This window comes from Gouania willdenowi, chromosome 21 (assembly GCF_900634775.1).
Source record: "Gouania willdenowi chromosome 21, fGouWil2.1, whole genome shotgun sequence".
Lineage (NCBI taxonomy): Eukaryota > Metazoa > Chordata > Actinopteri > Blenniiformes > Gobiesocidae > Gouania > Gouania willdenowi.
In genome coordinates, this window is record NC_041064.1 from 22,370,020 (window position 1) to 22,390,405 (window position 20,386).

The 20,386-nt window shown below is 37.2% G+C and overlaps 1 protein-coding gene across 1 annotated transcript; it reads left to right on the forward strand.

The window, feature by feature from the left end:
• Positions 1-652: 652 nt before the first annotated feature.
• On the forward strand, positions 653-11,345 carry tmem182a (transmembrane protein 182a). The gene is made up of 5 exons (XM_028436890.1): positions 653-1,062; positions 3,613-3,736; positions 6,227-6,325; positions 6,416-6,553; positions 9,882-11,345. Exons 1-5 carry the CDS (start codon positions 904-906, stop codon positions 10,106-10,108), a joined length of 747 nt encoding a protein of 248 aa, XP_028292691.1. The 5' UTR covers positions 653-903; the 3' UTR covers positions 10,109-11,345.
• Positions 11,346-20,386: the final 9,041 nt, after the last annotated feature.

The window sequence follows — 20,386 nt, forward strand, 5'->3', positions numbered from 1 at the left end:
TTTCGGAGGCGCAAGTCAGGTTACGGGGAGGGGGTCTACATCTACGTAGAACGCTACATATGTCTACGACGTTGATTTTACGCGGAACCATATATCAGGCTTAACACTTAACTTGATTGTGACCTTAGTCTTGAAACCTTTTTTTACACAGAGATGCATGGAATTAAATGTGAGCTCTACAAGTACTGCCCTGTGGGCTACTTAAGCTATAGTTGTTAGTTGTTAAAAAGCAAATTTAGTCCAGACACACAATCACCACCAACAGGACAGTGTGTGTGTGTGTGTGTGTGTGTGTGTGTGTGTGTGTGGCCAGGGTAAGCTGAGGTCACATCTGCGTGTGAGCCACACTGAGTCTACATATAAGCTAATTGCTAAATATTCCTCTGACATGTTAATAAGGCAGGGCTTTTCCTAAACTCACGCTAACTGTAATAACACTCAGCTGTGATTTCCTAAAACATTGATTGATAGAAAACAGAATGAACAGATACATGTATGTGTGAGTGTGAGACACTTTGTCCTGTCCCTTAAGTTCTTCAATCCTAACATTCCTGTCCAGGCGTCGGGTGTCCAGTATCCACTGGTTATTTCTGTGCTGATTCCCTCCCTTCACACTCTCCAAATGCTCCATGCATTCAGGTCCACAGCATGGTGAAACAGCCACCAAAAATAGCCCAGGGTGGGTGAAGTGGGCTGGAACCCTCAGTGGAGGGTCCAAAGTGGTCATGTGGACATCTCTGTCCTCCAAAAACACAGACAGACAGCCAGGAGAAGAGTTGAGCTTCAGGAAAACCTTCTCATTTGGTGGACTTTACACAACTGAGGATCAACTTTCTGTCACAGGTCTGTTACAGTTGCAAGGACATTTCGGACTGAGTGAAGGTATCTATTAGAGCTTTGGACATGAAGCTTAGCGTAGCGTTGTTTTTCGCCGGGCTCTTTGGAGCTCTGGCTGCCGTGTTCATTCTTCTCTCCTTCGGCACGGATTACTGGCTGCTGGCATCAGAAAGATGCCACCCAAACCTGGATGAATCCACAAGCCTGGAAGGTGTCACAATAGAGGTAGGTGTTGGACTTCTGACTCACAATGAGAAGACTCCAAAATGTTTTTGGAAATAATGCTGGCCAAAGTTTAAATATAAAACCTCTGAAACCAAAATGAGAGCCCTTAACTCACAAGTTTTGGAAACATTGTTAACAACAAACCCAGTTGTTGATACTGTTAATGATCAAAATGAGAGTGATAGTCTGGGAAAGTTATCAGTCAGCCAAAAACAGGCGGAGCAAGTCTAGGTCAAAGTTAACCAGACAAAGTGAAAGCAGTTATAAATATAAATATATAAAGATAACCTGATATTGTCAAATGTTATTCTTCAATAGTTTTAACAAAAAAAAAATACGATATAAATCGATAACAAGTGTCATTGGAAAGGTGATCAGTTGCTCCAATCACTCTTTCAGTGCACAGTCTGCAGGGTGGAGAAGTATTCCTGTAGGATCTGTAATCAGACACCAATTATGCCGAGTGTTCACAGCAAAGCAGTGATTGAGACTCGCTTGCACTATATGACCCTATGCCAGAATAACAAATACCAGAGGTCTCACTGGTATTATGCCAGATTAAATATCACTGACTGTAACATACTTAGCTGTTCAGAGCAAGTAGGAATCCTGAAGTTGAGATGTTACAGCTGTACAATAAAACCGAGGAGGTACAGTGTGTGATGTTATCTCTGTGGAACTGAATGAAAATTATAAATACATATTAGTCCAAAGTATGTGTATCTTGGCCACCGTTTTCCAGGAAGTGCTAATGTGGATGTTATTATAGGCACAGCTTCCTTTATGAGATCAAGAAGAGGGTAAATAAATATCAACAAAACCAGTTAATATGAAGTTTTAGATGATTAATCGTAAGCATTTTTTTAAAAAAATCAATAAACAGCTTGGGGGATTTCACAGAGGAATTCATTGTTGGAAACGTATTGGTCCAATTAGATTGATTGAATGGTGATCAAGCCAATCACACCCAGCCATTTGACGAAGGCGCTGTTCCGAGAAGGTAAACAAAGAGATAACAGCGATGAGTAAAGTGTAAGTAATGTGACCATAAAACAAGTAACAAGTGACAAAAAAGTGGTCCAAAAGTGGCAAGAAAAGAGTAAAAAGTGAATAAAATGGACCGAAACTAGTCAAGAGTGGAAAAGAAATTGACAAAAAACACAAAACAGGTGGTATGTACTGGAAAAAGGTAGTTTAAATGAGCAACATGTGGCAAACAATAGTGAAAAAGGGCAAAAATTTGGAGCAAAAAGAGTTCAAATGTATGGAAAAATGGAAACAAGTGTGTATTGGGCCAGAGGTGTCTTATTTGGATGAAAAGTGGCAAAAATTGTTAAAAAAACAGATAAAACTTGGGTAAAAGTGTCAAAAACAACTTGCAAAAAAAAAAAAAAAAAAAAAAAAAAAAAAAAAAAAACAACTTGCAAAAAAGGACAAAAATTGGGAAAAAGGGAGTTATTGGCAAAAGGTAGCTAAAGTCTAAAAAAAACAAAAAAGTGTCAATTTTTTTGGAAAAGGGGCAAAAATGGGACAAAGGAAGTAGTAAAATGGACAAAAAAAAGTCTCCCTTTTTAAAGGTTTTCTGGGGGAATAATAAATAAAATTAAGACATAAAGAGCCACATGTTGATTATCACTAACCTAATAACAGCTTTATCATGATTTTAGTAAATTGGTTTAATAAACTAAATTGGGAGTTGATGGTTGCCCTACCCTTAAAACACCCTCACTTTTAAAATTTCTGCTCTTGTGGTACGAAAGGCTACAGGTGGAGTACAATGCTTTAAGCAGTTTATTTATCAAAGCCGAATTCTTTATTTATATTATTTATTATCTTTGCCTGCTTCTGAGCAAGAAGAATGAGGTTTGTTTTTAAGATAGATTTTTAAAGTGGTTTTCTCCCAAAGTCCAAAACAAGCAATAAGCTGGCTGTGGTAACTCTTCAATTGGCTGATCTGGTCTGTGCTGTGTGCAAAGAGATGTCAATGAAACTATTTGTGTCTTCGCTTTCTTTCATAGGAGCGCTGAATATTAATACTCTTGTAACTGTTAATAAATTAAATAGTTACAAGTGTTTTAATTTCAATGACTATTAGTCCTATGCCTAAAAGGAGGGCATTACTCATGATTGCTTTCAGAATGACAACGTCCATCCTAAACCAAACTAGTCTTGATAGTTGATGGTAAATGAACTTGATTCATAGCTATTATTTTAAAGTAGTCCCAAAGAGCTTTACATAATTAACTCATCCACACTCGCATTCACACACCAATGGGACAGAGCAGCCACGCAAGCTGCTGGTCCACCATTGGGAGCACCTTTGTTTTCCATATCTTGCCCAAAGACACTTTGACATGTTGACCATGGTACAACCTTGTAATCAAACCCTAACCTCTCTCAGAAGACAACTCCTCTCCCACTTGAGCCACAGTCACCCAACCTTTGACCTCCCTTAGGAGTTGCCCTGTGACACACTGAGATAATAGCGAATAAAAGATCTCAGCTCGTGTACATTGGATGATGTAACACATTTTACTTGAACTGTTTCAGCGTGGAGATGTGGTGATGCAGCAGGACCATGATGATGTCATTCTTTACCATGAAGGATTTTTCTGGAGATGCTCCTTTGGAAGCAATGAGGTGGACGAAGACCTGCTGTGGAAACTCTGGTTTAGTAAGCGATAATCATTCTTTGATATCTTATCTTTACGGGACTGATCATCATTAAAAAAGGTCAGACTTAGGTTCACTTTCAGTTCTTTGTTGTCTAAAGACAGAAACTACCACCACACTGTGACATGACGACACCCTTGACATTACTACATCACAAATGTTTTGTCTTTAAACGTCTGTGGCAGGTTTAAGACTGTTTGCTCAGGTTGTTTGACAGGTCATAATGAGTTATCCAATATTTTGTTGTTTGACTTTAAATCAAAGCCCTTCAGAAAAATCCGACAACAAAGAAAGGCCATTGGCAGGATCTGTGGAATTTCACACAGGTTTGAAAAAGAGCTCCGCTGTCTTGTTGTTGAGTCAGATCTTGAAGTCTGTTAATCCAATAAAGTCAGAAAGTCCTATGGTGGTCCTACAGGGGGTACTTGAGAGAGAGAAAATGGAAAATTAACAATGGAAAGCAATATGGAGTTTTATAGTATTTATTTTTAGTTAAAAGTGATCATCATAACAATGATGATGGAAATGATCTTGATTAGAACATGAACTGAAAAGTCTGGGTTCCACACCAGATGACCAGAAATGATAAAAACTCTAAAAATAAAACCATTCGTGAGGGAATGTATCCTGTTTCATTTTACTTCTTTATAATCTGATTCTCTAAAATGTGAGTTATCATTTATTCATTCAGTCATTATGCTCTAGAGTATGGGGAGAGATTTGTCTCAAAAAGATTCACAAATAGATCCACAATTTTCACCTGTTTTTCAGAATTTCACGTGTTCTTCAGATACACAAATACATCCACAATTCACACACGTTTTATTGTTTGTGTGTGTGTATTTATCATGAATTATCATGAGTTAATCTCATAGACTGTAAAAAAGATGGACGGAACATCCTCTCGAGAAAGTGAAGCTTTTATTTTTAGAGCGCCCCCTGCTGACTGGCTGCAGTATAGTTCATAAACCCCGCCTCCTCAGTGTTAACGGATGGGATTTGGGTCAAACCGCAAAGTTAAAATACACATCACATAATTTTTTTCCAAACCTAAACTCTGCTGTGATCATTAGTTATTATCACCCTACATTGTGTTCAAGCACTCATTCTGCTGTGAAGTTTGTTTTAAATAAGTTATTTGAGGTTGAAAAACTGGATTTGACTTCATATATGACGGTGATTGACAGCCGATGATTGGGCAGTACGCTAAATGGGCGGGGCGTGTTACCAGGGCTCCTGCCGCAGGAAAAAAAAAGTATTTTTTGTCAAACCAAGTATTGCACTATGATCAGCAGGAGACAAGGGAAGTGATTTTGGTGACACTGGAGTGAATATCACGTTTTTAGCATCTGTTTTTGTATCGGTAAATTGAATAACTGTAATCTTCAGCAGAGACTTCTATACTGCCTTCTAGTGGATGGTGGTGCTTTACACCAGTGATTCCCAACCAGGGGTACGCGTACCCCTAGGGGAACGTGAGCACATTGCAGGGGGTACGTGGAAAAATTACGAATTTATTTCCAAGATAATAAAAAAAAGTTCTCAGTCATTTCATAAGTCTGTCAATAAAATGGTACATGTGCGCTATTTTATAAAATTTAAATGCCTATTTAAAGGGGACATTTTCAAAAAGCTCTTTGTAGTAAAAGTTATACATAACACAGGCAGGTTAATTATTTGTTTTGTATTTATTTATTCATATTATTGTTGTGTTTGTAGAACATAAAACACTTAAAGGACCACTGGAGAGAGGTTTACGTTGCTACCTTCTTTAATGTCGGCACCCAACTTTCTTACACACACTTCTTCGTCTCCTCTTTACTTCCCACTATGCCCCCTACTGGCCGGAGAAGGATGAACTTTCAGAACACAACAATTATCATTTTTATTTATTCTTCTTATTTTTTCTTTCATAACAATATAATCATAATGCATCAGTATTAATAATACAAACTATAATTTCATTCTTATATTTATCATTTCTTTTGCCTTGAAGGCAACATAGTTGTATGTTTAATTTGAGTTAAATAAGAAGATAATATTAATTGTTCAATTTAAGAAGATGAAATAAAATGACTTGCGTTGAATATTCAGTTGTGTTATGTTCTACTTTTGGAGAATCATGAACACGTATGAGTGCGGGGGTACTCATGGTATGACAAAAAGTCTCAAGGGGTACACAAGACAAGAAAGGTTGGGAACCACTGCTTAACACTACGTTTGTCTCAAAAATAAATGCACACGTCGACCGACCCACAAACACACTTTATACAATTCACAAGCACAATTCAAGATTAACAAGTGATAATTCATGATTAATAAACACACACAAATGATAAAACACGTGTTTGAATTGTGGATGTATTTTTGGATCTGAAAAACACGTGAAAATCTGAAAAATACATGTGAAAATTGTGGATCGGTTTGTGAATATTTCTCCCCATACACAGACTAACCTACTCACAGTTGGTGTCTCTTCCTCCATTTGCAGCGAATCAGCCTCATGCCAAAGTGTGCATGCCTGCCTACCTCTTCCCATTCCCAGTGTCACATCAGACCCACAATACCACTCAGTATGACTCTGCCATAAGTAAGTATTCATTCTCAATAGGATTGACTTAGTCTCAGAGCCTTCGAGGATATTTGTATACATTATTAAATGTGTATATCTTATGTTCAGTCTACAGAGGCTTTTGGAGCATCTTCATGCTGATCGGTGTTGTTGCAGCTGCACTCGGTGGGTTCTTCATCATCTGTGCTGCCCCGTTCGCAAGCCATCGACTTTATAAAGCAGGAGGGGGCCTCTTCCTGACCTCTGGTAAGGTCACGTAGTGTGTAATGTTAGGAGAACATGTGTTATCATCATGTATTTACACACTGAGGACAAAAAAAAAAAATCTTATTATAAAGACAACTGGTGACGTTGTAGCTGATTAAGTAATGTACATATTAGGGATGTAACGATTAATCGTAAGGCAGTTAAAAATCGATTCATAGGTATCACGGTTGATATCGATTTTCTGAAAATTGAATCGCAGTACTTTTTTTAACCAGCAGTCCACCGGCGCTAACTGGCGCTATCCACAAGTGTAGGCGGCGGGCGGAGTCTGCTAATACTTTCTTTCTGGCCGCCTTCTACTCTTAAATATGTTAATAAATGATTCATTGCCCCTTTAGCACCGAAAGAATATCTGTAATATTACTTGAATATCTGTAAAAGTCACATTTTTCTATTAGCTCTGTCTGCTAGCATAGCTTCTCTTCTTCACTGCAAGATATCTGCATGCCAACCGACCACTGTGTTACCAGCGCCCTCTGCTGGTCCAAACAAATATGACGTAAATTTGTTTTTAAAAGTCCAATTGTTAAGGCACAAAATACATTTTCAGTTGCACTTTTAAAAAGAAAAAGAACTATTATGCAGTTTTGCATTGTTTATTATAGAACTAGAATTTAAATTAATAGGCTTCATTTTCATTTGTATTATTCCTTTGTTTATTTCATTCAAGGTTTATTTTTAGTTAAATTGCATTGTTTTGAATAGTTTATCAAGGATTTCTTTTGACAATGAAAAATAAAAGGAAAATAGTACCATATTTTTACCATAAATTTGTCTACAGTCCCATTTTGTAAAATAAATCGTGAGAGAATCGTATCGTGAATCCAGTATCGTGAATCGAATCGTATCGGGAGTTGAGTGAATCGTTACATCCCTAGTACATATAGAATAAAAGTTAGCCTGTGGTTTATCTAAGCACTGTGCATTAGTAGTAAAGCTTTATTTAATCAGGCAATCACTTAGAAAATGTTTCTTTATTTTTCAGAAGTAGCTTCACAAAAACAAAGGGACTATAACAAAACAAACAGAAAGAGAGACAAAGAACATTACAGATGCAGGATGAAATTGAAAACATTAGAAAATCAAAGTTTTAGCAATTGGCAACATCTATAGACATAAATGAAATAGATATATGGTAATCAATGAAGGTGATAGAGGGTGGAGACAAGTGAGAATGGAGTGATTCAACTAAGATTAGCAGGTGCAGACGTCGTGGTTTGATGAAGAAAATATGTAAAGGCTGTAAAAGAAGGGGAAGTAGAACATTTAATAGTATTCTAACAGTGGAAGGAGTATGGAAAGAAAGCAGTCAGTATTTATTGTTGTTGGTATGAAGATTATGGGATAGACTCCAGTAGACGAAGACCCCATACAGCACATGTCAAACTCAAGGCCCGAGGGCCAAATCCAGCCCTTTAACACCATCCAATTCAGTCTGCAGGAAAAAAATAAAAAATAGAAGACAGAAAAAACATGAATTAAGGTGTAAATTACCAAATAATTCAGTTGTAGATCTCTTAGTCCTTCAGAAGGACTCCTTCTCAACACACTAATTCAATAAAACTCCACAATATTTGAAGGATCACAATTTTCCCACACTTGTATCAAATTACTGTAGTCATTTTAAATCTGAAATTCTTCAAAGGCCAACATTTTCCTGAAATTATTTCTCACAATTTCTCAAAATTAAATACAAATGACTCACACAATCATTGAAGTTTGAAAGAGAAAATCCTGCAAAGACTGTTTAACTGTTACTTATTATTTGGATATTGTTGGCGCCTTACATACTTATCTATATGTATCATGTATACGTCGAAGTGCAAACTTGATTAAATCATTGTTGAAATTGCTCCTTTTCCCGCCTAAAATCTATGGCCCACTTGAGATCAAACTACTTTATATTTGGCCCCTGAACTAAAATGAGTTTGACATGTCTGCTATACAGGAATAAGCTTTGAAATCACATGGATGATTGTGTGTGCACCCCTTACTACACCACTCATCGTCCCCTTAACAAGTTTCATGTTTTCAATAGGCCAGAGCTGTGATATTTTACTGCAGATGTCCCGATACAACTTTTTCACTTCCGATACGATACGGATATTGCAGCCTTGAATATTGGTCGATATCGATCCGATACGATATCAGCATGAATCATACATACTTTTATTACTTATTTTGTAGTGTGGAATGTTAGAAAAGACTTGATTATTTAAAAAAAACAGACCCATTTATTATGAACCAATGAATTATATATAATTAACCTTTTAGAGTAAGAATATTCGATGATTTAATAAAAGAAATAAAAATAAATAAAATAGAAGATATTGAAAAAATAAATCCAAAAAAACAATACAGTAGTCCCTCACTATATCACACTTCACCTTTCGCGGAGTCGGTGTTTCGCTGATTTTTTTTACAGTGCAATTTTGGATGCATTTTTTTTACAGCATATGAACGCGCATTGTGTTCTGCATCCTGATTGGCTAATGCTACGTTCACCCACCAGCGACACATCCAACTCAGTGAGTGTCACTGCCTGCTGAAGCGAGGAGCTGCTCTCCTTTTTCTCCTCTCATAAACATAAACCACCAGTGAAAAAAGCCGGTGTGATTAGCGGCTAATGCTATGCTAGCTCAGTGCTACAGAGAGAACTTTTACCTGCTACTACCACTGATTCTCCTCCACACCAAATCCTTCCTAGTCCGGTCCCGGTTATAAAGGCCGTGTCATAGAGCTCCAGGTGGTCACACACAGCTTCTACTCCATGGTTGAATGGGTGAACAGACCGGTGTCCGTGTTGACGGCCTGATGTCATCGTCAACAAAGACTGAATGCGTTCGGCATCAATGTCGAATCGCTAGCAGTGTGACTCTGAAATGCTGTATGTTTGAAAACAGGTTTATGTTTTAAAATCTACGAAGGTTTGAATTTTGAGAGTGTTTAAACCAGAGAAAAATGTTCATTTGTGTCTGAGAAAAGTGTATAAAGTGTGTGGTGAAGGGTTTTACAGCCATAATTGTAAAAAATAAAGCTGACTACTTCGCGGATTTCGCCTATTGCGGGTTATTTTTATATGGTAACCCCCGCCATAAATGAGGGACTACTGTATAAATTATATCGGAGATTTTAGATGCGGTCCGATAAAATCCGATATTCTTTTTCTGGCTGATATCGAGCCAATATCCGATATCAATATCGGATCGGGACATCCCTAGTTGATAATGTCATGGATGTTGGGAATGTGTTTACTCCCTTGTGTATTCAGACGCCTGCCTTGTATGTAACTATCTCTTCCCCTCAGGTTTCTTCCTGCTGGCTGTGGTGGTGATGTACGTGCTGTGGCTTCAGGTGTTGGACGTGGTCGATGCGTATGTGGAACATCAGCGCTCCACACTGTGTCCACACTTCACACTGTCCTTCAGCTATGGTCTTTCCTTCATGTTTGCACCCATCGGTATCTTCTTTTGCCTCCTCGCCGGCCTCCTCTTCCTCCTCATTGGCCGGACTGTTCGGATCAACTACAACTGATGTGAGACTGTAGGTCAAGCTTGGGAGAAGGAAGGTTTTTCAGGAGCGTTTATCCACGGTCATCCTGATAACAGGGATGTGTGGATTCTGTTTGGCAGCTTTGTGGTTTAAATGATCTCACAAGTTTGAACAGTTTGTTCCTGTAAACTTCTGCAGTCATTGTTGAGCTTTGGCGATGCTCACTCTATCTTGGAATAGTTTCATGTAAGATGAATTACAAAACTTCAATACAATAGTAATATGCCACACTGTATGGGGATTTAAATGGATGGAGAAAAAAAAACCCGAGGTGCACATTTAGTTTCATTTACTTTATGGACCCATCCGTAGTTTTGAGATGTGTATAATTTATCATTTTTCAATCAAATTAAAATCATAATTGAAATACATATTCATATATAGAGTTGTGTTATGATTTTTAATTCAGCTTGTAAAATAATTGGTGTAAATGCTGTGGAAAAAAAAGGCTAATACAGCATAATTTAGTCATAAATTAAAATGCTAAACAAATGGAAAGCCATAGGCTTAAAATCAAATAAAACACCAGCAGTCTCGTTTTTTGGTGGAACTGTTTTAAACTCAAATTAAAGTTTAACACCTCATGCAGAGCTCAATATGTGTTTGTTAGGGAAGTTTCATGTCAGTCAAATCAGGCAAGAACCATAAATTCCGCCTCTGGGGGGTATTTTGTACCACAGAGGGTTGAATTTTTTCTTAATTTTGCTGCACCGAAAACATTTACACATTTAATTTTGTACTTTGTTGTTGACACTTGAGCGAATGCAAAATAATCTGTTCATTCAATATTCTATTTAGAATAAATGCTTTGGTGTTTAATCAAAATTAGCCTGAAAACATACAGTCATCATCAGTAATGCATTGAGCATTAAAGACAGATTTCTAATTTTCTGACAGACAGAAATGACACAGGGTCAATTTAAGGTTTTTTTTTTTTTTTTTTTTTTTTCTGTAATTAAATTTCAGGTTTTATTGTAAAATGTGATGTGTGAAATAAAGAAACTATCATTATTTCAACTGGAGTAAGTTATTAAATTTGTCCATTTGAATCCAATGTGAGTTTAGTGAACATTAACAAACCTATTGTCATGGGAAATGTGGGGAAATAGTGGAAGATGGTTCAGTGGGTACAGCTTAATACATTAGGGGGAAAGAGTAATTTAGTGTCAGCGCAAAGAATTGATGCTATAATGACCAATCTGTCGATTCATCCATCCATCCTGAAATCACATCTTCCAGAGCCACATGTTTGCAGGTGTGTCTCCTTTTTCCACGTGTTATGTGATTGGTCATTTTGAATGGGTCAGAGACGGAGGTTGGAGTTTCATTTAGCTGTAGGAGTCTGCATGTACAATTACATGATAAAACCACATCGCTCTCTACTAAAAAAAAAATATTGTTTTGTTTCATTTTGTCATCTCAGGCATGGGCAACTGGTGGCCTGGGGGCCAAATGCGGCCCCAAAATAGATGCACAGATGACTCCAAAAACACACTGAATGATGGTAAAATACACAAAATGACCTCAAAACAACACTATATGCACATAATGGGACACAAATATACAAAATGACTGCATAAAAACACAAAAACCCTGTGTTCATTGCTGTATTAATGGTCAGATTGGGTTTTATTTACCATCTCTTTGTTATCTGCTGAATTTTAGATAGATAGATAGATAGATAGATACATAGATAGATAGATACTTTATTGATCCCGAGTGAAATTCAAGGCATCCAGCAGCAGTATATACAAGACACAAGTACAACAAACAGTAAACAATAAACAGCAAACAGTAAATAGTAAACAGTAAACAATAAACAGTAAACAATAAACAGCAAACAGTAAATAGTAAACAGTAAACAATAAACAGTAAACAATAAACAGTAAACAGTAAACAGACAAACAAAATGTATGTGTGTGACACCGTCATTCAGTCTTGCTTAATATCCCTCTAATATTTTTTTGTTTAATTACAGGCCTCAGTTCTGCTGTTTGCATGTGTTCCGAGTGTGTGAAAGTTACCAATGAGTACTTTAGTTTTCTCCTCTAGAGTAAAAACATGCTAGGTGCGATCAGGCGCTAGTATTATGTAAAAAATTTAAATAACATTATTGTGGTTTTTCCTGTAACCCCAAATCATTCACATTAAAAATTGTTTAATAATGTAAATGCAAAGTGCAGTATCATACAGATGAACATTATCAAAACAAATAGCACTTATTTAATTGTAGAATGCTCTCATATATATTGAGGTATCATTGATTGCACAGATGAATTAACTGTAGTCTATAACTTTAATCTTAGAGTAAATGTGTGTAAATCAGGGGTCACCAACCTTTCTGAAACTGTGAGCTACTTCATAGATACTGTATAGTCTGAAGGGCAAACGGTTAGAAAAGTACTGCTTAAATGCAGTACTTTAATTAGAGGGTAAGATAAAATGGAAGTCCAGCAGTAACTTTAAAAAGGTAGGAATTCTGTTTAAGTTTCAACATACAACACTTTGTTTCCACTAATATTATGCAAATGTTTCATTTCATAGAAAATGATCCCATTTTACTAACTACTAACAAACAATATTTAACTATAAATAAAACATGTAACATTTCTAAAATGTGAAAATCCACCTACCATTATATGTATATATATGTATATATATACAGTAACACACCACTGACCATTCAGAAAAAAAACATTTGTCTCAATGATTCATTGAAAATACACATTTACAGATGGTTCATTTTAAACTAAAACTTCATCATGTGTAGTATTTAACTCCATGTTTAACTATCTACATCTGTCATATGTATTTATCTTTTTGAGTATGAATCCTGGAAGGTAAACCATATTTACTAGAGCTCCTGAGGGCACCTCACGGTCCTTGCGGGCTACACCGTGTTGGTGACCCCTGGTGTAGATGGTTCCCTTTGACGTCGACCCATGCAGCTCGTATTACACCCACCTTATACTCTAAACAGGAATAGGTTCCAGACTTATGAGGTTGAAGCGGGTTTAGGAGGAGGATGGATATTTTCTCCATGCTGTTCCTCTGATCCTCTTTTTCTTTATCCTCGACTACAATCCCACAGGGTGGCACTGCTACCTCACTGGATTTCCCCATCGCTCCTCATCCTGAGAGCCAGAAAAACCCATTCTGGTTATCTAGAATCTGTGTAGAGTGTATGTGGCGTTATGCATTTAATCACAACTTCAGAGGTAAGATGTGTAGATGAAAGAATTCACACCTTGGCTGACAGACGGATGGTAATTTCACTCATGAATGGAGCATTTGATCAGGATCTGAATGGACTCCTGTGCTGATTCTCACATGTCGGCATCAACTCTGAGCCTTTCAGGACTCATAAAGCACTTATCATACATACAGAAATGCATTGATGGTTTGAGTTGGAGTGCAAGAGGGAAAGGACACAATGTAACGTAGACATCATTTTGTGAGGAAGGCCTTGGCAGAGGAATCCCATGATGGAGCCTCACACACACACATACGCTGGAGTTCAGCTCTATAAATGCTACAGTGAGGTAACCCTCTGCAAGGCAGGAGAGCAGGCCACATTGGTGGGCTAATGCTAATAAACTGCACGATGTGATCAAGGAATTTGTACCATTTGAAGGGAGAGCCGTGCTTTGAGCCGCAGTCATCCCTCAGGACAGAGATGTCTTATCATGTGGACTTCCCATTTAAATGAATTCCTAATAGGAAAAAAAACTTTAATCATTTCTCTATCCATTTTCAATCGACACTGTTTGGTGAAAGGAAAAGAGACACGTACAGAGAGCTTTACTGCAGGTGTGGAGCAGGCTACCTCCTGCAGGACCTGGGCCTTGCAGTCAGTAATGTCATCAGAGTGGGGGTCCCAGCTGAATTCAGCACCGTTCTGCATGATTGCCCGTGATAATTGTGTGTTGATAGGGAGCGGCGAAGATGGAGTATAATTTCCACCGAGAGATTCCTAAACAAATACCTGCGCTCAGCAGAGGGATGGGCTGCAGAGGGAGGTGAGGAGGAGAATAGAGGATGAGGGGAGATAGAGGATGAGAGGGTAACACTTTCAGATGATGGGGGAGGGGAGGGAAATGGGCTTCCTGCAAGTCGAGCACATAATGCAAGCAAGCCAAAAAACAATGAAGGTAAATCCAGGAGAGATTAAAGAAAGAAGGCACAGATTTCCTTCCAGATGTGCTGAGAACAGAGAAATAGCCTTGTTTTGATTTAAAAATAAAAACAACAACAAAAAAAAAACCTATTTTAACAACAAACCTTCCTTTAAAATTTGCACCCAAATTAATCATCTTCTACAGAAGGTGTAAGGTGGGGTACACGTTAGATAGGATGCCAGTGTATCACAAGCATAACAAACAGAGACAATAACATTCACACACCGAAAAACACCCACATCTAATATGACAATCATCTGACATTTATGGTCATGACTTATAGAATCAAACCTGAGGCCTAGTTACTGCGTTAGAAGTTCTGACAATATTCCACCACTTAAATTGGAGCAGCAATAATAAAGAAAAAATCAACCAAATGAGTGCGGTTCTGACCTCTATTAGTAACAGCCAGGATGTAGTGCAGAAAAAGAAAAATGAACTGCACAAAATATAAATTTACATGAGATTTTGAAAAAGAAAATTGGTGTATCAAGATTTTCTTTTATTAAAAAAAAAAACAAAAAAAAAAACAAAAAAAAACGAGAAACTAATTGAGTTGCTTTCATGGGTACTTATACTTTTTTGAGTATATTTCTACATCAGTAATTGTACTTGTACTTAAGTACGTTTTCAAAGAAGCAAAGTCATTTGTTACATTTCTGCACCCAACCGTTACAGAGTAAATTATTATTTTTTGTTTTAAAATGGTCAAAGGACAAAGGGCAGTGTGAAACTACAAAAAAATAATAATTAAATAACCAGACAATAATCGAATGCATCACATCATAGTCGACCAATCAGATTAAACATAATTCATGCACCAAAACAGCACTGAATGGAGGCTGTTTTCTCAGTTTTTTAGAGTTCATAAATGTAGCTCGTCTGATAATTGTTTTTATTTCAAAATTAATTCATTGGGGTAATTTTATAAAAAAAAAAAAAAAAAAGAAAAAAAAAAAAAAGAAAGTTTCAATTGTGAAAGATTTCATCTCATCATTTTCTACATGAGATGTTTAAACGTGTGTGTGTGTGTGTGTGTGTGTGTGTGTGTGTGTATTTGAGTACAATTTCAATCACAACAGTACTACTTGATATTCGAGTCATTACATTTTAGGAAAGGGCATGTTAAAGGGGTGGGATATGAAGTCATGTTGTTGTGCCAATTCCTTAGAAAACTAAAAGTCAGTGGCATCTCCTGACACATTTCTCAGGGAGGGGGCACCTGTTCTGATGATGACTAAGGTGACCCGTTATATGGGAAAATGAATAGGCAGCAAGACAATTGCAACGTACATAGCAATACCAAATGTAACGGCTACAGGACAAAGTTACATTCAGGAGTGTTCAACCAATAAAATTAACTTGTCTCTACAAATGAAGATCAACAGAGAGATAAACTGTTTCACAGTGAATCAGTTTCCCTTCAAATATCTTTGAACATTAACTGATATGCTGTTTTACCTATAAGGGTATTACATATCAGTCAAAATCATTAAAAGTATTTATTTAGAGTTCTTTAAAGTAGTTATTTTAATTACAAATAGTTTATATAAATCCAAATAAAGGGGTAGTGCATTCAAATAGCTCAACATTGCACAAACAATACTGTGATTGCAGAAACAAACAGTATATGTACAAATTGCCATATCGGTAAAAGCATTTCAAAGATTTTGTGCAGCTTCAGTGCAAAATAAAGTTCACACATTCAACAGTGAACTATTAATACAAAAATGATATCTGGCCTATTGTATAGACTTGCAAACAAAAATATATTACCTGAAAGCAGCATTTCAATGAAAAGATAACAATTAAAAACCAACATCATCAGTTAATAGATTGTGTGTGTGTGTGTGTGTGTGTGTGTGTGTGTGTGTGCGTGTGTGTGTGTGTGTGAGGACGTTGGCAATTGTCCATTTGTCGTCTTTGTGGGGATTCAATGTCTTTACACTGTTTTTATCACCTGAGAAATATCTCTAAAGTGAGGAATCTGTTGGCAAAATTGGATCTCGAAATGATCATCCGCGCGTTCATATCGTCTGGCATTGATTATTGTAACTCTGTTTTCACCTGTTTCAACAAGTCGACTCTGAACAGACTTCAAATTGTACAAAATGCTGCTGCCAGATTTTTGACTGGTGCACCCAGAACAGCCCACATTACCCCCAGGTTATTTCATCTCCATTGGCTACTGGGCAAATTTCATATTGAGTTTAAAATTCATGTCCTGACGTTCAGTACGTTGCATGGTCAGGCTAGTCAGTAAATCGCTGACCTGTTGTGTCCCTACACTTCAAGGCACACCCTTCGGTCTTCAGGCCAGGGTCGCCTAAAGACCCCAAAAACGTAATTTAAAATTAGGGGAGACCTGGCGTTCCAGAAAAGCGCTTTATAAATAAAAATTACCTGCTTACTTACTTACAGCAAATTAATTTCCAACCATGTCGTTTCCAGCCATACTATGCTATGCTCATAACGAAAGCATTGTAACGACTGAAATTAGAAACAAACTGATTTTACATGGGAGTCTATGGGAGCACTCTGGCAATTTTCAATTTGACAGAGGTCGCCCAAAAGGGGCGGTACTTCATGGAGCACGGCCCTGCACTGATTGGACAATGACATAAAGAGCAGCTCAAAATGTCTAGAACTGTCACAGCCCTGTAACACTGTGGTGGGGCATCGCCCTGATTGCCCTTATGAAGAAACCGCCCATGTTAAAACTACAACCAAACAAAAATTTACTTTTCAAATTAACACCAACTTCAGACTGGTTTTACTCAGACACCTTATGGATGACTTTGAACAGAGTTAACTTAGAGTTATTTTGGGGTTCCAGTTCCACCCAAAATCCAAAGGCCTGTGAAGTCTTTTAAAAAAAAGAGTAGAAAAACCTTTTACTTTAGCACGAGGATTTAAAGTTGTGAGGAAAGTCACAGCGCTGTTTAAATTCATACTTTGCACAAATACGTTTTGCATCCAACTTCATAACTTTCAGATTGGAACAAGTGTTCAGTGTCCAAAATTGTCTTTGGTTTGAACTTCACGACTGTGTGAAGGGATCAAAACCAAAAGACGCGAAGCAGAAGAACGAGGTACGACGCCGACTTTGCCACTTTCATCTGGTCAAGAAAGAAAGAGAAGTTCATCTTTCAATCAGGACTTTCATATTTAACCTTGAGGGAGGTTTGCGTTAATTGAAAAACACTCTTTGCCTGAGCGCTCTCACCTCACGGCGCGTCGTGTAAGTTATCATAGCTTATCTTCCAAATGTATCATAATCCCGCATGACATGCAAGTCAGATTTCATTTAAATCTGATTACTTTCAACTTTCAGAAAAAGCCAAGTATTTGAATTGCATGAACAATATGGCAAGTCATATTACACGCTGCTTTCCTCTTTAGAAATAGTTTTACATAATTCCCCATTTGTTTTGAAATAATGAATAGACAATGGGCTGAATAATTGTGAAAATTTACAATTCAGAGGACCACGTCGAATAATCATCATGCATAATTCAAGGGGTGGAGCTCATAGGTCACTGGTGGCGGTGACACAAAAAGTAACTCAGGTCATTCAACAAACAGTAAAAGAAAAAAAAAAAAAAATCAACACATTAATGGCCTTGCGTTAAAAAAATGTCTTTGATTAAGCCGCTTAGTTTTTAAAGATCACATAGAAGCAGGAGAACAGCATCTAATTATCTATATGCTTTGTATTCTATGGCTGTCAGGATTAAAAACTCTCCTTCAATGGGGTTTCAGATGAGCTCAGTGATGTGTAAAAAGAGGCGCAGACAGCAGGAAACGGTCATTGCATTGTTGGCCAGTGAAAGCTCCACCTGTACTGAGTGGATCCTTTGCAGCCCTCCAACATCATCTGGCCTCACACCTCAGTTTGTGCATATAAATGACATTCCAGAGTGTGTATGGATAGCCCTTGTTCATACGCGAGGTCTCCTGTTTCAAAGGCATGCTAATGCGTCTCGCAGTGAAACTCCTCTCAGCCGCTCTCTTTTAACTGCCAGAGCAACTGTGTAGGAGATGATTGGGACTCTTCAGCCATCTTTTCCTCCTGAATATTCATACATTTTTAATGGCACATATGTATCCAGAAAACCCCTAAACAAAGAACGCTCACGATTGAGGCTACACCTTTCTTACGCACAATTTCCTACTGTCTTTTTAAATAAGACACGTAACCCTGTTGTGAGCATCCGTTGCATTAGAACAAAATCCTTTAAAACTCACCCGCGTATCTTTTTTTTTTAAAGTTTGTGTTCGCACTCATCGCTTCCCATTTCTCACTTTCCTTAGGATTGCTGTGTTTCAGTCATTCAGCTCCGTATTTGGGTTTAGCTTCCCCTCAAGCAATTAATTAATGCCACGGTACAAACAGTCGATGGATTTGGTCATGAATATTCAAAGATACGTCCTGCATGTGATTTCCTATGCAGCGTGGTAACACAGAGGCAGCCATCAGGGGCTTTAAAGTCACTGGAGGCTTGATGTGTCGAACCCAACTGTCCTGACAGTGAACAGTGGATCTGTCTCCATACCTTTATCCCACTAAGTGAGACTTCACAAGATGTCATGCTGAAAAAGGAAATTACATGCTTCGGATGTGATTAGTTTCACATTTTATGAAATCTGTCACATTTTATTCTATTTGTTAAGAGGAAATGTCACATTTTACCAACCGCATCATTTATGTGTCATTACATTAAATTCGCTTTTTTAACCCCTTTCAGCCCAAATTATAGAATATGAACTGAAATGAATTATATTAGAAATATCTTTACAAAAAAATCAGACCACTGTCACGTGAAATAAATCACATTGATTATCTGTTTTAGTTTAGTTGTTAAATACATAAAATTCACATTTGAACTTCATCTCTTTGTTAAATTATGATGCGTTCATTAAATCCCCCCCCCCCCACACACACACACACACACACACACAACACTTCCTCTATAAATGCTCATAACTTTTCTCATGTTTATTGTTGTTTCTCAAAAATGTGGTTGATTACATTAGAAAAACAATAACTTTCCATCTTTTCATATTAATACGGTTAGAATGACAACAAATGTAATCTAAATGTGTGTATCTGAGAAGCAGAATGAGGCCTCCATTGATCCTCGTTGACCAACACATCTCACTGGATCTCAGTGAATGCTTGTAGAAAACACATTCATTTTTATCCCCTCACCATTTTTCCATTAACTATTGCAGAATGTGGCCATCTTTCTACAATAGAGCGTCTTTGGTTTGTTTCAATGTTAAGGTAGAAGATGCGTGCACGTGAAAGTAGCGTCCACTTGCACGGCAGGTTCTAATATTTCGCAGCAAATCGCCCAAAGCACTATTTCTACACTTCCTCTGCAGACTTGCCGTGTTCCCATACTATATAATTGTGTCATGTGTTTCCCATTAAAGCGACGCACACATACTCCGTCATCTCGGTGAGGTAAGCACAGTTCATCAGGCCAGACCATCGTCTTCCTCTGTTTTAAGAAGTAGCGTATGATGTTTATTTGCCCACTGATGATTTCAGTCAGAACTTACGGAAGCAGAACTCACAAAAACGGCACGTTTGAAAAGGCTCTGATAAACTCAACAGACTCAAAACCTTTTCTGTTTTTTTGCAGCTTTAAACATTTAAATGTTTGCTATTTGTTACATTTGAACAACCAACGCAGAAAATCAGTGCTGTTCATTTCATCTAGTCACATTATCATGGTTGACAAAGTAAATACTTAGTTTAAAAAACACAATCGTTATTTTTTTTTTAAATATTTGTGCTACAATGTGTCCAAATTCCCATTGGGAAAAATCTTTTATTTTTATTGTTTTGTTTTACATTATTTAAATAATGCTTCAATATTTGATTAATAATGAAGACTAATGAAATATGTTACAAATTATTTATTTAAAAAAAAAAAAACACATTTGTTTTTATGTAGTAAACTCGTTAATTATAACAGATGAAAAAAAAAAAGAGAATATTAATAGTTTCTAAATAAATAACTGGCTTTTTTAGTTTTACATTTTTAAATTTATGTTACCAAACAAAAGCGGT